General features: G+C 37.7%; 1 protein-coding gene across 1 annotated transcript; it reads right to left on the bottom strand.

Annotated features, from left to right (window-relative positions):
• Nucleotides 1-6,996: 6,996 nt before the first annotated feature.
• slc22a3 (solute carrier family 22 member 3) lies at nt 6,997-13,188 on the bottom strand (the record flags this gene model as incomplete). Its single annotated transcript, XM_084394163.1, is given in 15 exon segments — nt 6,997-7,562; nt 7,646-7,745; nt 7,838-7,881; nt 7,883-7,894; nt 10,671-10,779; nt 10,869-10,947; nt 10,951-11,083; nt 11,231-11,337; nt 11,727-11,816; nt 11,820-11,844; nt 11,964-12,132; nt 12,400-12,554; nt 12,701-12,804; nt 12,995-13,162; nt 13,165-13,188. Coding segments are annotated over 15 exon segments (1,419 nt in total), but the record flags the coding sequence as incomplete, so codon positions are not given.
• Between the last annotated feature and the right edge of the window lie 1,601 nt (nt 13,189-14,789).

Consider the following 14,789-nt stretch of genomic DNA (forward strand, 5'->3'; position numbering starts at 1 on the left):
GTGAGTGTTTTAGCGCAATTTTCTCACGTCATGGGATCACAACACTAAGAGATAGTAAATGAAAGAGAAAATATAAAAATACCCCAAATCGCACGAAAATAACACCCAAAACACACATAATTAAATCGTGCATTTATTAGAACTAGTTTCGGTGAAGAAATGTCACTTTTCCATTTTCAGTGGAAAATGAATAGGAATTGTATTCTGTATTGGCGAAATATTTTAGTAACATATGATAATTACTCATGATAATTATATATTTCTCCAAATATACAACAATACTTTTATAGGTGAAAAGGCAATATTTTTCTTATTTCTCTTCATATAAAGTTTTAATTAATTTTTGTAGCATAAAGGAAAGATTTTTGATCAATTCTTTTTTTCTAATATTATTTTAAATTTTAGAAGCTATTGATTGCAATTTGTTTCAACTCGATAGCTATTATGGTTGCAGAGAAATTTGCAAAAAACGGATTTTTTTCTGGAATTTCCAGGACATAACATAATGCCGAAAACCCGAAGTCTCTAGGTGGTCTGGTTGAGGAGTAGATAGAAGTGCAAGATTGGTGCGCACAGACAGAACAGAAATCATGAGTTAACAATCGCAATTTTGTCCGGTGGAAAATTGCGCTAAAATAGCCACGAACTGGTGTTAGAAAGAAAGTAGAGCCTCAACTAGATGAACAAGAGGGTAACGTTAGCTTAGCTAACTGCTAGCTGCAATTTCTTATGGTTTGATCTCTAACACAAGTAATGGCTGTAAAATAAATCCAGCGACTGAATTCTAGAGGACCATAGCTTTCAAACAAGGTATAGCATGTGTATGTGTCCTGTAGTGAGACCATTACAACGTTAGATGTTTGTGGCTAATGTAGGCTAAACACTACACATCGGCCGGGCTGCGATCAGACAGGCAGACGGGTCATATAAACACCTAAAAGTCGTTTAAAAATTACCCCGAGAAACAGTGCATTGCTGTGCTGTTGATACACACGTACATAGCACATTTGGCACAAATTAGCTTATCTTATGTGACATTTTATCAGTGAGACTTCTCTGCAGTTCTCATCGAAATTGAATGAGGGTCCGCTAAACCGGAAGTTGGTTTACAACGGAAGTACTGGACAGAAGTAAAAGTGGGCGGGGCGGAATAAGGTGATGGAAGAGACTCCTCCTCTAACCTCAAGGGGCTAAAGAAAGTCTCTTAGGACATGCACCTCCACCAGCCTCCTGAACAGTTTTTACCCACGTGTCATCAAGGAACTGAATTCTAGTTTAATTGCAGTTGTGCAATGACAATAAAGTATTCTAATTCTAATTCTAAAAAAAGATGACTGTCATTAAATGGATTTACTCAAACATATATTGAAGAACAGGTTAAGTAAAAATACAATGAATATGCAATATAGTGCATATATTAAGCAAAATATTCCTCTCGGAGTTAACTTTTCTAGCTGACTAATGAGTTTTTGGACAATGAATGACTTTTCTGAGGTAAATGTGATGTTATGTGACAATAAGTATGTTTACATGCACACCAATATGCTGATAACTCACAAAAATCAGCTTATTGAAATGCTGACCTTAGGGAATCTCCTGATGCAAACTGCAAACCTGTTGTCCCGGTTTACATGCAAACCAATAACCCGGCAACACAAGTAAGCCACGTTTACAGTCTTTTTTAAAAACGTATCTGTTTTCTTTAGCTTTTGAATAGATCATGAAATGGGTTTTTGAAGCTGATAGAATGATGTTGTAGTAAAATGTGTTTATTTAGTATTGCTTGATCTGTAAAGCACTTTGGGTCAACTTCTGTTGTTTTTAAATGTGCTATAAAAGGTTGACTTGACTTGACAAGACTTTTAAATTATTCCAAGACTTTTCATTTATTAATAAATCAGTTTATTTCCCAGTAGTAATTTCAAAGCGTATGAGTATTCCACTTGTTATGTTTATTGTGATGTTATATTAAGCATTAAAAACCGAATAGTGTTCCAACATGTCAGCAGGAAACTTAAGGACTATATTATCTCATACAGTTACAGATGCAGCATTTTGACTGTCTGTGGCACTTCTGCACAAGATGAGAATGTCTCAGTTACTACTGTAACCTCTCTTCCCTGATGGAGGGAATGAGACATGGTGTCGAAATGCTGACACTAGGGGGTCACACTTGGGAGCACCAAACACCTTTAATTGGAAAGTGGAATTTGCATGCGCCACTCCCCCGGACATACAGGTATAAAGGTGGCAGCACGCAACCACTCATTCAGGTTTGTGCAGAGGAGCCGAGAGTATGTCCTGGCCACTTCAGCAGGCAGTTCAGAACTTCAGTGCTGTGGCAGGAGGGACACCATGTCTCGGGAGATTACAATAGTAACCGAGACGTTCCCTATCGGTCAGTCACTTCAACGTGGTGTCGAAATGCTGACACTTGTGGTCCCTATGGAAAATGCCACAACTGCTGAACTGAGATACGAGGTCCTGGCAATCCAGATGTAGGCAAACCAGTGCAATCGCGGCAACATAACCTATCCAGCGCCCCCACTTAAGCCGTGTAGTCCTTTGTACCACTCAGGGATCGAAAGGAGAGTACTTACAATGCAAATAGGTACTAGAGGTCTTCTCGGGTCCTAAAATATGTACCCGAATCGACCTAAATCACTTCTTACCTGAACCCGACGTGCATAAATAATTTTTTTAACAGAAAAACCCAACCCGAGACAGACCCGATAAAGTTATACCGAGTCCGACGCGACTGCAATTCATTTCAAACCCGAATGGACCCGAACGTAAACAGGATTGACGTGTGCACAGCCTGCAGCCAGTCAGGAAAAATCCTGGTGTTCTGCTGACTGATTTAGCTTTTTTGTTACTTTATATTATTGCCTGCCGGTGGATACAAGTTATTTCTGAGTTTGGCTTTCAATTTTGACCAGTGATTTGAAAAATAAACATATAGCCTATAGATTGATAAAAATTTAATCGATGGCCTAATAATAAATCATGGATTCGCTAGTGTTGTCTGCAGAGATATTTACCTCATCTCTGACGAAGGGGCTTCTGCAATCTGCACACAAAAAAGAAAAGCCCTGCATGCACACAGTGTAATGAAGTGAGTGGCTTTAACGAGCGTTTCTCAAAAATTCACTTGACATGGACGCGCTAAAGTGCTTAAACGTCAATTACTCATCACTGTTACCTCATTAAGTCCTATAACTATTGGTGTGATGTTATTTAACTGACCATAAGACGATTAAAGTTTATTTTAATCCATGATGACGGCTCTCGTTGTGTTGTAGTCCAACACACGCAGAAGCGCGGATTCAGAGAGAACTTCGAAAAAGTGAGATTATAACGCTGGCAGAGAATTTTTTAAAATTGTAATAATACAATTTTGGTAAATGACCAATATGTTTAAAAGAATTCGGGTCGTTTCGTGTCCATTCGGAAAAAGCACATTCTTTTTAAATTACCCGAGACCCCAGGCCTCTATATTGAACACGACCCGTGTCCGAGGCACTCGTCGAAGTTTTGGACCTTAACCCGCTTGGGTCTCGGGTCGGACCTTACGTTTCTGGATCCAAGTGGACCCGTGAAGACCTCTAATAGGTACCTTCAGCTCAATTTCCATTTGAACTTTTTCTACTTTTTTGGGGAGGAAAAAATCTACAGCTGTTGTAGACCGGGGCACCTAGGAATCGTTCTTCCTCCCAAGTGTGAGAAAGAACACTATGGAGACCACATACTGCCCTTTGGGAGGTTCACATGTGGAAATACATCACGTGGACTTCCCTCCAGGAAGTACCACAAATGGGAAGAAGTCCCTGCAGTAGGTCCAACCTAAAAAGGGAGGAACTACTACAAATGCAGCAACTGGCGGCAGAGACGGGGCTCTGCCTAGGGGAAGACACGGGTTTACCAACAGGGAAACCGTATCATGTACAACACATCATATGGGATTACCATCAGGGAATCACTATATATGGAGCACCTAGCCCAGTATATGGCCTGACCCTGGTGTTGAATTCCTCCACCAAATTTGACTGCTGCAAGGTGTTGAAAGTTAAAATACACCAAGGGTTTACCATTCTAGGGAACTCACGTAGACAAAAAAGCGCACATTATAACCTCAGGAAGGAGAAAGGCAGTGTGTGCAAAAGGTAAATCCAGCCAGTTGTCCGCATTTTTAAATGTCCGTACCTGACAACACACATGATTAAACTGACTTAAACCCTGAGATTCTCAAATCTAGCAAAGGTATTAGGTGTCACCCAGCCTGCTGCTCTGCAGATGTCTGTTAGAGAGTCGCAGTTGGCTAATGCCCAGGATGATGCCAGACTCCTTGTGGAGTGTGATCGTACTACAAAGGAGCATGCCAGCCTTGTGCCATATGCCAAGGCTACAGCATTCACTATCCAGCGGACCAACCTCTGTTTCGGGACAGTCGACAGTCTTCCCCTTCTGCTGTCCCTCAAAACAGACAAAGAGCTTCTCAGAGCTCATGAAGCTCTGTGTGCGGTCCAGATAAATGTGCAGGGCTCGTGCTGAACACAACAATAACAACGATAAGGCTGGGTCTGCCTCGTCTCGAGGCAGTGCTTGCAAGTTCACCACTTGGTTCATAAAATTACCAAACTCGAGACACGTTTTGCTGACAGAGAACGCCTGCACATCCCCAACCTTCCCTAACCTCCTCAAAATGGAGTCGAGTGTGGTCAAGAGCGCCGTTTTCAATGAGAGGGCATCCAACTTAACTGACTCTAGCGGCTCAAGGGCCAGCAAGACTACAGAGATCCCATGAGGGAATAAGGCGTGGCCTAGGAGGATTCAACCTCCTGGCACCTCTCAGGAACCTGATGATCAGGTCGAGATTCCCTAACGATTTGCCACTCACTGCTTTATGATGTGCTGCTATGGCAGATACATACACTTTCAGGGTGAAAGGGGACAGGCCAACCCTCCAGCCTCTCCTACAGGAAGGACAGCACTGACCTGACTGTGCATCTCTATGGGTCTTCCCCTCGGGAAGCACACCAGTGTAGTAAATTAGCTCTAAGAAATATTAATAATCAATAATAACTTGTTATAATTGATTATGAATATTTGGATCAGTTAATAGAATTAACTTAATGTAGTAAAATTAATATTACAATCAATTAACCTGTTTGTGCTGTGAACACTGTTAATTTTGTATTAATTCTAAGAAATGTACATTTCCGGGGCATGGGAAATGTCTTTCTTACTGTAACAATAATAATTCGTTACATTTATATAGCGCTTTTTCTGAGACCTCAAAGCGCTTTACATAGATGGGGGAATCTCCTCAACCACCACCAATGTGCAGCATCCACTTGGATGATGCGACGGCAGCCATAATGCGCCAGAACGCCCACCACACACCAGCTTACTGGTGGAGAGGAGACAGTGATGAAGCCAATCAGTATATGTAATATACTGTTCAGATACTGAATAATATACTGTAATATACTGTTCAATACTATTCAGAGCCTGTAGTCAAAATCTATGATTAGGGACTCCAGTATATGAGCTTGAGACACGGACAACTTTACGTGTGACATGAACAAGATTTTATTAACTAGACTATTAACTTAAAACTACTCTAACATACACATACAAACATGCATACAGTTTACCAAGGGAAAGGGAGCTGAAGCAGAATACAGGAAAGCAAGAAGTTATAGCATTGTTTGAAATTCAGCAGATCAACAGCCTTGAGCAAACCATCAGTTTAGTTCTAAGACGCCCTTCTTAAAAAGGGGTAAGGATACTTAATGTATCAAATAATGAGACTAAGTTTAATACTTGCATGTCTCGCCCATTTGAATTAAACTGTCCTGATGCAAGTTGTTGAGGCTCCATTTGATCTTTGCTGATGTTGTCTTGATGAGAGAGAACCAGTGTGAGTGGTGAATGGAAAGACAAGGCCACAGCCTGGCACAAGCTTGGGGGTCCTTAGAAAACTTCTAGTTCAGCATCATCTTCACATCAGGATTTCAGAAAGGGACTAAGAGACTAAGAGCCGTGATCTTGTGTTCAATGATTTTTAAAGCGTGAAGATGTCACACCCTCTGGAGGGTTCTGAGCCAATAAGAAGTTGTTCCCTTTGGAGGGAATTTCTTTACAACCTTTTGTTCAAGCAGGCCCTTGAACATGTCATTTGATTGGGTGTTTAACAAAAGAATCTTCAAGATTCTTATAATACTAATGTGTCACAAAGTTAGCAAAATGTAATGTATATTAACAAATGAGGGACGAAGATTGGAGTTTATAGAGACTACACATGCTACACATGATTTTGGTTAACCATAGAATGCAAGTCTGAAACATTACTCCAAAAGAGTTGAATGAATACATAAGCCAAACTACATAAAAGAAAAATCATGAAATGGGAAAATTAGAAACATGTTTATACATTTCTCTAGTGGTTATATGTAGAATATATAGGATTAAAAGGGTTTGTTTCTCCTTTTCACCAAGAATTAAGAGAGAGTCACAACTCTCTGCAAATTCCTTTTTGGGTCGTAAAAAGTCTTATCAGTCTTAATGTGTCCTGTAACAGGACACCGGGTTCTGCCAGTGTGTCAGCTTCATTTGGGATGTTAGTTTTGGGGGAAGTTTGCTGAGGTTCACTAATCTTAACACTATTCTTACATCAAATGCCTGGCACTGATTTTTTTCTGTTAAACATTCAGACTGATGGTTGATTGTTCAGGTTTGTTTGTCCCATTAACACACAGCAGTTGAAAGGCTAACCTCATTTCCCATGATGCCCTAATGTAATGGCTACAGCAACACTGATGTACAAAACGGGGAGAGTCTTATTTTTTCTATTTAAGCTTAATTTAAGAAGAAATATTCTTAGTGCCCAATTGATTGTAAACTAAATTTTATCGTCCAATACACTTAAGTAAACTGAAATTCAGCGAAAAACATATTACAAAATCTGTATAGCTCTTCTGAACTAGAATGACTAGATTGGGTGTTGCTGAACATGCCCCAAAAATAAATGCAATGAATTTACCTTTTGTTCAGACTCATGCACTAATGTATAACATAATACAATAGAATTTATAGGTCATCAACATGTTAATTAACATAAACTATTGTGTGTCTCTAAAAGCATCTCTTCATTAAAAGTGATTTTTATGGATGGCTGGATGTGAAGTTTGAGCATGAATATAAAAGAGCTTCAAGAAACACCAGGAACACAGAACACTGAAAATATATTAACACTTAGATACATTAGATATCAAATATGAGGAAATACATTTAAAGAACAAAAGAAAAAATAAACATCAAAAAAGCAAATAAAGCATTAAAGGTATAGGAATAGGTCATATTTAAAAATATAAGGTCTAAAGGCATCTGAAGAAATGCATATATGCATTTCTTTTGTATGCATATATGATATTATTTACCATAGATCTTATGACTACATTTATTGTTTACATTTATTGTCACTTCTCTCAATAGCTTTCATCGGAACAATGCTTATTTCAGGAAACTGAGCACCATCTTTTTCCTTGTGTCTGGGCCTGCTAAAGAAAATATGATATTATTAACAGGCTAAACTAATAAATGGCCTATTATTAGTGAATTAAAAACAGAGAACTTGACCTACTTTCTCATATTTTCCACATCATCCACAGTTTCTGGGAGATCAACACCTTTCATTTCTGGTAAAAGCATCACTAGTCCACTGTACAGAACAGACATGGCCCCTGTATATGGTGACAGAGAGAATCGTGACAGCTGATAACAAACACAATGGAATTATTTGTATTATCATTTCTGCAATTGAAAGACTTCTCACCATAGACAAGAAGGGGAAGTTCTTGCCAAATACTAGCTAATCTGTACACCCAAGTTTCTGTAAAACCGGTAACAAAAATTACTGTAAATTACAAAACTGAATGTATATTTAAACAAAAACCCAATCTAGAAAAGCAATACTCTTCAAGATAAACTCACATGAAAGTTTCAAACAGTTTGATGGTCTGAAGGTGATTTAATTCTCATAAAGTTTACATACTTGGGCAATTTAAAGAGTGATTTAAAGTTTGAATGTTATATAAGCATTTGATATCGTTTATGCATTGTGGTTCATCGTTTATGCTTATGTAGTTGCTAATGTGCTGTCAGTGGTATGATATTACTACAGCTGTTCTGAGTGATCGTTATGGTACTGATCGATGGTGTGACTTTGGGGATATTTAATTGAAAAACCTTAAAGGAGTAGTTGACTTTCAAATGAAAATTACCCATGATTTACTCACCCTTAAGTATGGAAGCTTGTTTCCGCCACTGAATAATAAATAAATAATAATAATTGCGACTTTTTATCTCACAATTCTGACTTTTTTTCTCACAATTGCGATATATCAAGTCAGAATTGTGACTTTTTTTCTCATAATTGCGAGATATGAAGTCAGAATTGTGAGAAATAAAGTCACAGTTCTGAGAAATAAAGTCGCAATTGCGAGATATAAAGTCGCAATTCTGAGAAATAAAGTCGCAATTGCGAGATATAAAGTCGCAATTCTGAGAAATAAAGTCAGAATTGCATGTTATAAAGTCAGAATTGTCAGATATAAACTATTCTGAGGTAAAAAAAAAGGCAGTCTTTTTTTTCCTTAGAATTGGACTTTATATCTCACAATTGTGTTTATATCTCACAATTCTGAGAAAAGATGTCAGAATTGCGAGATATAAACTTGCAATTATGTGTTATAAAGTCAGAATTGCGTGATATAAAGTCGCAATTGCGTGTTATAAAGTCAGAATTGCGAGATATAAAGTCATAATTTGCTTGTTATAAAGTCGCAATTGCGAGAAAAAAAGTCAGAATTCTGACTTTATAAGATGCAATTGCGACTTTATTTCACGCAATTCTGACTTTATATCTCGCAATTCTGGGAAATAAAGTCAGAATTGCGAGATGTAAACTCGCAATTGTGAGATAAAAAGTCGCAATTATCTTGTAAAATGTTTTAATTTGTGGCGGAGACAAGCTTCCATACTTAAGCCATCCTAGCTGTATATGACTTTCTTCTTTCAGACGAATACAATCGGATTTATATTAATAAACACCCTGACGCTTCCGAGCTTTATAATGGCAGTGGATTGCAACTAGTGATGGGGACGAGACCGCCTATGCCGAGTCCGAGTCAAGACCGAGTCTTTGAAGGGTCGAGTCCGAGTCGAGACCGAGTCCGTTGGTTTTCAAATTCAGTCGAGTCCGAGTCAAGACCGAGTCTTTGAGGAAGCAAGTCCGAGTCGAGACCGAGTCTTTAGGAGTCGAGACCAAGACCATAAAAACATGTCAGTTTTCATATTCATGATTTAATATCACCCCAGTTAATAATCAACAGTTAGGCCTACAGACTAAGCTAGATTGGGAATTGTTTAGAGGAGCAGTCTTAACGTCTTAATATGGACTATGCTTTTACTATCATTAAAAAAATCCCTGCCACATGCATCATCTTCTACCTATTTTTCTAAACTGCTTCAACAGTGCTGCTCTGTCATCAACATGTTAAGCCCACCCTGACTTTTTTAATCATAGTTAGGACATGCAGAGCAAATTAAAATTTTCTAGTGGTATGTATTCTAGTGGACTAGTGATGGGGACGAGACCGCCTATGCCGAGTCCGAGTCAAGACCGAGTCTTTGAAGGGTCGAGTCCGAGTCAAGACCGAGTCTTTGAAGGAACAAGTCCGAGTCGAGTCCGAGAAAGCAGAAATCAGTCTCGAGACCGGACTCGAGTACTACATCACTAATTGCAACCATCAGATTTAAGCTCAAAAAAGCGCATCCGTCCATTACAAGAACTCCACACGGCTCCAGGGGGTTAATAAAGGCCTTCTGAAGTGAAGCGATGAGTTTGTGTAAGAAAAATATCCATATTTAAAACTTTGTAAAGTAAAATAACTAGCTTCCAGCCAAACGAACATACGGAGTCCACTTAAGTGTAAAGCGCAACTTATGTGAGTAATGCGACGTACTGCTGATATTTACGCTACGCTACGCTACTTCCGACGTCACACGTTGCGTAAAACAATTAGTTCCATGCATCTGTTTCTGTAATCAACACTGAAGTGACTTCAGCTGAACAACAGTCGAAATGCATTATTTTCCTGTTATTACTGTAAAGCTGCTTTGAAACAATCTGTATTGTATAAAGCGCTATATAAATAAAGGTGACTTGACTTGACTGTATAAATAAAGGTGATTTCAGTTGATTACCCTTCCTGTGTATTTAATCCCTGAGTTCTTTCTGTTCAGTCTTGTTTATGTTCATTGTTTGTGGTTGCTTTTCATGAGAGTTGTCCCCTGTGTTTTTGGTGAAGATTTGTAATTAAAGATTACTCTAGTGGGATTATATTATCATATGCTTCACTACAGCCACTCACTTGTGACACATACATACAGTTTCCAAATATAAACTTCATCAAATTTCACGTTTTTGGTATGTGAGTAATTTACGTTGTAGAACAAAACGTCAAGGTATCGTCAAGTTATGTTTACCACAGTTTCTAGAATAACAGTGTGCCAACCAACCATGATCTTGAGACAATATTACAACAGCATAAACATACTTCTGTTTAATATTCCTTGACTGATATAGACTGATAAATAATTCAAACCTGAGAGGTGTTGGATACAGTTCTGTGTTGGCAAAGTTCACAGTCTCATTCCCAATGGCAACAGCCAGTCTTCCTATTATCGCAATGGTTCTTTTGAGCCAGGAAATATCTTGAAAAATAGAATGATGAACACTGTGAACACCAGACTTAAGGATACTTTATGATCATTTAAGAATAATTTCTGGTGGTGTAGCTTACTTGGTGAAATAAATGGTACAGCCAAACAAGCGGCCCCTCCAATAAAATTGACTGTAGCCATGAGGTGACGTCTACCAATTCAGTCAACTAAAAAATAAAATATAATTCCAGTTGGAAGCTCCACCACAGCTGAGATGAGGAAATCCAGCAAAACATTATCCCCTGTGATTCCTAACCGTAACACCAAACCCTGGAACACCACACCACCAGTAAACCTTCAGGAAGATAATGCAACAAAAACCTTAAACATCACTCTATAGTGATCTTGGTCTAATGCAGGAATGGTTTGCTTGTTTTATACTTTGATATTGTTAAATACCAGCATAAAAATATGTATTCAAGGACACATAAAGAAAGCTCACCATGCATATATCAAGATGAGGGTGTGCTTCCTCATTTTAGGAGTCCTAAATAAATCTTTATATGAAGGGTGTATGATTTCCTCTTGTTTTTCTATCAGAAGATCCATCTAAACAAATTAATACAAAATAGTTCCTGTTAAATACATAACAGCAGCATTTTCCAGACTACTGGAGACTCCGGTGCAGATGATTACTTATTTGAGACGCACTGTTATTTATAAAGTGACAGTCTTGCACATCAAAACTACATTTTGCATACTACGGCAGCATGAGAAGGATAAAATGTATAATTGAACAGCAAAAACACACTTAATGCATAAGCTTTGCTCTTAACAAGCAGTCTTTGAAATTGTCACATCATATCATAATTATGAATTCCAAACTCATACCTGTATGTAGGAACTTCCCATGCAGAAGGATTTGAAGGCATTAAAAAAAAACATTGGATAAACTGTACTAGAACAAAGAGAGTGATAAATAGTCAGTGTCAAATTACCTCTTGAAAGTCTTCAGGAATCGATCTTTTATTGCACTTGGCAATGCTTTCAATAATATTTACAGCTTCTTTTGTCCTCCTTTGTGACAGTTACCATCTGGGAGACTCTGGAATAACCCTGTGACCACATCAATGTTTGCCATATCCAGTAAATGATATGTGATGGAATACCAATAACTTATGTAGAATGACTGAAGATATTCACAAATATGTTATCATTCCATCGCAAGCAATTACCAGTAATAGACCAGAAAGATGAATGTTGGCAGAGTCATGGCCAGCTGTAGGTTTTTCCATGAAGGAATGTAATACACAAGAGCAGGAAGGAGCACCAAACCCAACGAGTACAGCGTCCGGGTCATAACGGAGACAAATATCCTGTTGTTTGATCCAAAGAATTCGATAACTGTTTTGAAAAAAAATTAAATATATCAAGAAAACAGGTCTGCAGTTCTTCATGCTCCTAGTGCAAGATACTAGAACCTCAAAACTGCGTTTTTGTAAACATATCAGTAAGTTATACACAAAGTACACTATTGTTTCAGAAAAAAATATTGCTTTTCAACTGTATCTTTTTAAATGACCATGTTGTTTATTTAACTCCTGGAGAGTTCTTATCTGATGTTAATTCATGTTCTCAACAGTCACATAAAAAGGCATCTTATGTACTCACTTAACACATATGTGGCAGTCCATGCTCCTTTGGCGAAAAAACCTTGCAAAAATCGGAAGAACAGGAGCAGGGGGTAATAATAAGAAAAAATAATACACATCCCAGAGACTCCAAGGCCGAATATAGATGCAATAAAACGTGGTTTTCTTCCAAACCTGTAAAAAATAAATAATAATTTGATCGCTTAACTACCTTTACTATTTCCAAGGACAAATATGACAGTAAACACAATTCGATTTTTTGAAGAATACCACAAAACATACTGAAACATGAAAGATGGTCAGAAAGCATTTGATCAAACCTGTCAGCTAGGTATCCAGTCACTAAGGCACCTATAAAGAACCCTACAGCTAAGGATACCTGATTCAGGTCTGCAAGCCATGAGTCTTCACAAACCAATGAAAACTAGGATACATGAGGACAACATTCAGATTATTAATGTAAGTAACAAACACAACTACACATCTATATATAGTAAACGTTATAATGAGCTGTGTTTAAAACATTGCAAGCAGATATAGGCCTATGTCAATAATTTGCTATTTTCACTTCACTTTTGAGTCAATTCTAAAGCAGAGCTGGTAGTTTTTCTCACCTCTGTTACAATGGTGGTCCGGTTCTCATTAAAGGTCCACCCTTCATTACAGGAGGATAGATGAGTGCTGTTGGTAAATATGGACCGGTCGACAGAAATATTACATGTGAGCGCGCTCCCGTTCCAAAGCGCGTCAAACTTCACGCATTTACTAAACGCGCCGCGCGCGGGCCAGTGCGGGGAACTGTCAGAAGTTAATCGAAATTAGACATCTTTTCAAGTGTTGGTGGAAGCGGTTTATTTTTTCATATGAAGTTGAAGATATGAAGATGTTGTTGCCAAGTGTGGTCTTCAGAGTGAAGCTTTTAAAGGGCTGCGAAGGAGGAGTTAAAAAACCTTAAGAACCTGATCAATGTTCCTTCGCGTCATGTGAGTCAAGTCAAGACACCTTTATTTATATAGCGCTTTTTACAATACAGATTGTAGGCTATCAAAGCAGTTTCACAGTGATAACATTAAAATAATACAACAAAGTGTGTTTGTCGAAGAAAATTGCGTGATCGTTCACCTTAAGTAAGGCAGATCAATAATATTGTTGAATATTAATGTCCCCAAAACAACATGAGGAAACAACATAGTCAGAAACTTTATGAAAGGTGCTGTAATGCATCAAATGTGCCTTTTACCTGACAGATATCACTCAAACAGTTGTCATGAGAAATCAGCTGTCTCTGTTACAACAGCAGCCTGCCATTTTTTTTTTTTTTTTGCCAATCAATCAAAAGAACGTTCCCTGCTGCCTGTTCGAGTTTACTGTCATCGGATTGACTGGCACAAATTTGGAGGCGGTGCTTTGGCTAAATTTGCTTAAACTAAGACAGTTTTGAATTCGTGACCACTTTAAGACCACTGAAATTGCACTTAACAAGAAAATTTGACAAATGACATCCTGAATGCGTAGATTACGGTTCATATTAACTTTAGAAAAACAATAAGAGCTCAAATCATTCCAGAAAATTGATGAAACATTACAAGAGACATTACAAAACAAATGACAGATGTATTCATTTTCATTCTTACAGAAGGTGCATACATCAGCTAAATCACAGTATTTGGACAAAAGTGCCTTACAAGGGTATTATGCAGAATTTTAAAATGCACTTCTCTCATTTTATTGCAATATTTCATTGGGAGAAACCATGTTTTCCTCCATTGAATGTTATCTATATTTTCCCTTTGGAGTAAATAAGTTTCTTGATTGAGAGTTAACGGATAAATGTATTATTACAATCTTTACTTAAAAGCAAAACACCTCCCAAACATAACAAGGATAGTTGTTTAGAACATGACTCATGGGTAAGGAAAGCTTTCATCAGACATATTAATCCACTTGGAATAGCCTTTATAACAGTTAACAGAGTTAAATTCTTTAAACGGGACAGGATATTGGTATTCATAAAACTCTCATAAGATAACAGATCACCATTAGAGTTGAATAGATCAGCAATAAAAATTATGTTTATTTATCAATTTATCAAATTATTTATCAAAAAAAGATTGATCTATTTCTAATTTTAATATCTGAATTATTCCATAAGATGGTTTTGTGTGGGGAAAAGTTGTTGTTGTAAACCAGTTTCCAGGCTAACAGAGCTTGTTGATGAAATCTTGCCAATTTAATTGGTAATTTACCAGTGGAGTAATTACATTTCATCAAAAAAGAAAGGCCACCTACCCTTTTAAATATATTATTAGGGATAAAATACCATATCTGACCCAAGCAAGCATCTCTTCAACCAATTAATTTTGAATGTGTTTTTAGTATCATCAAGACGAAGGTTCAGGACTTCAACTT

The sequence above is a fragment of the Rutilus rutilus genome (assembly GCF_951802725.1).
Source record: "Rutilus rutilus genome assembly, chromosome: 21".
Classification (NCBI taxonomy): domain Eukaryota; kingdom Metazoa; phylum Chordata; class Actinopteri; order Cypriniformes; family Leuciscidae; genus Rutilus; species Rutilus rutilus.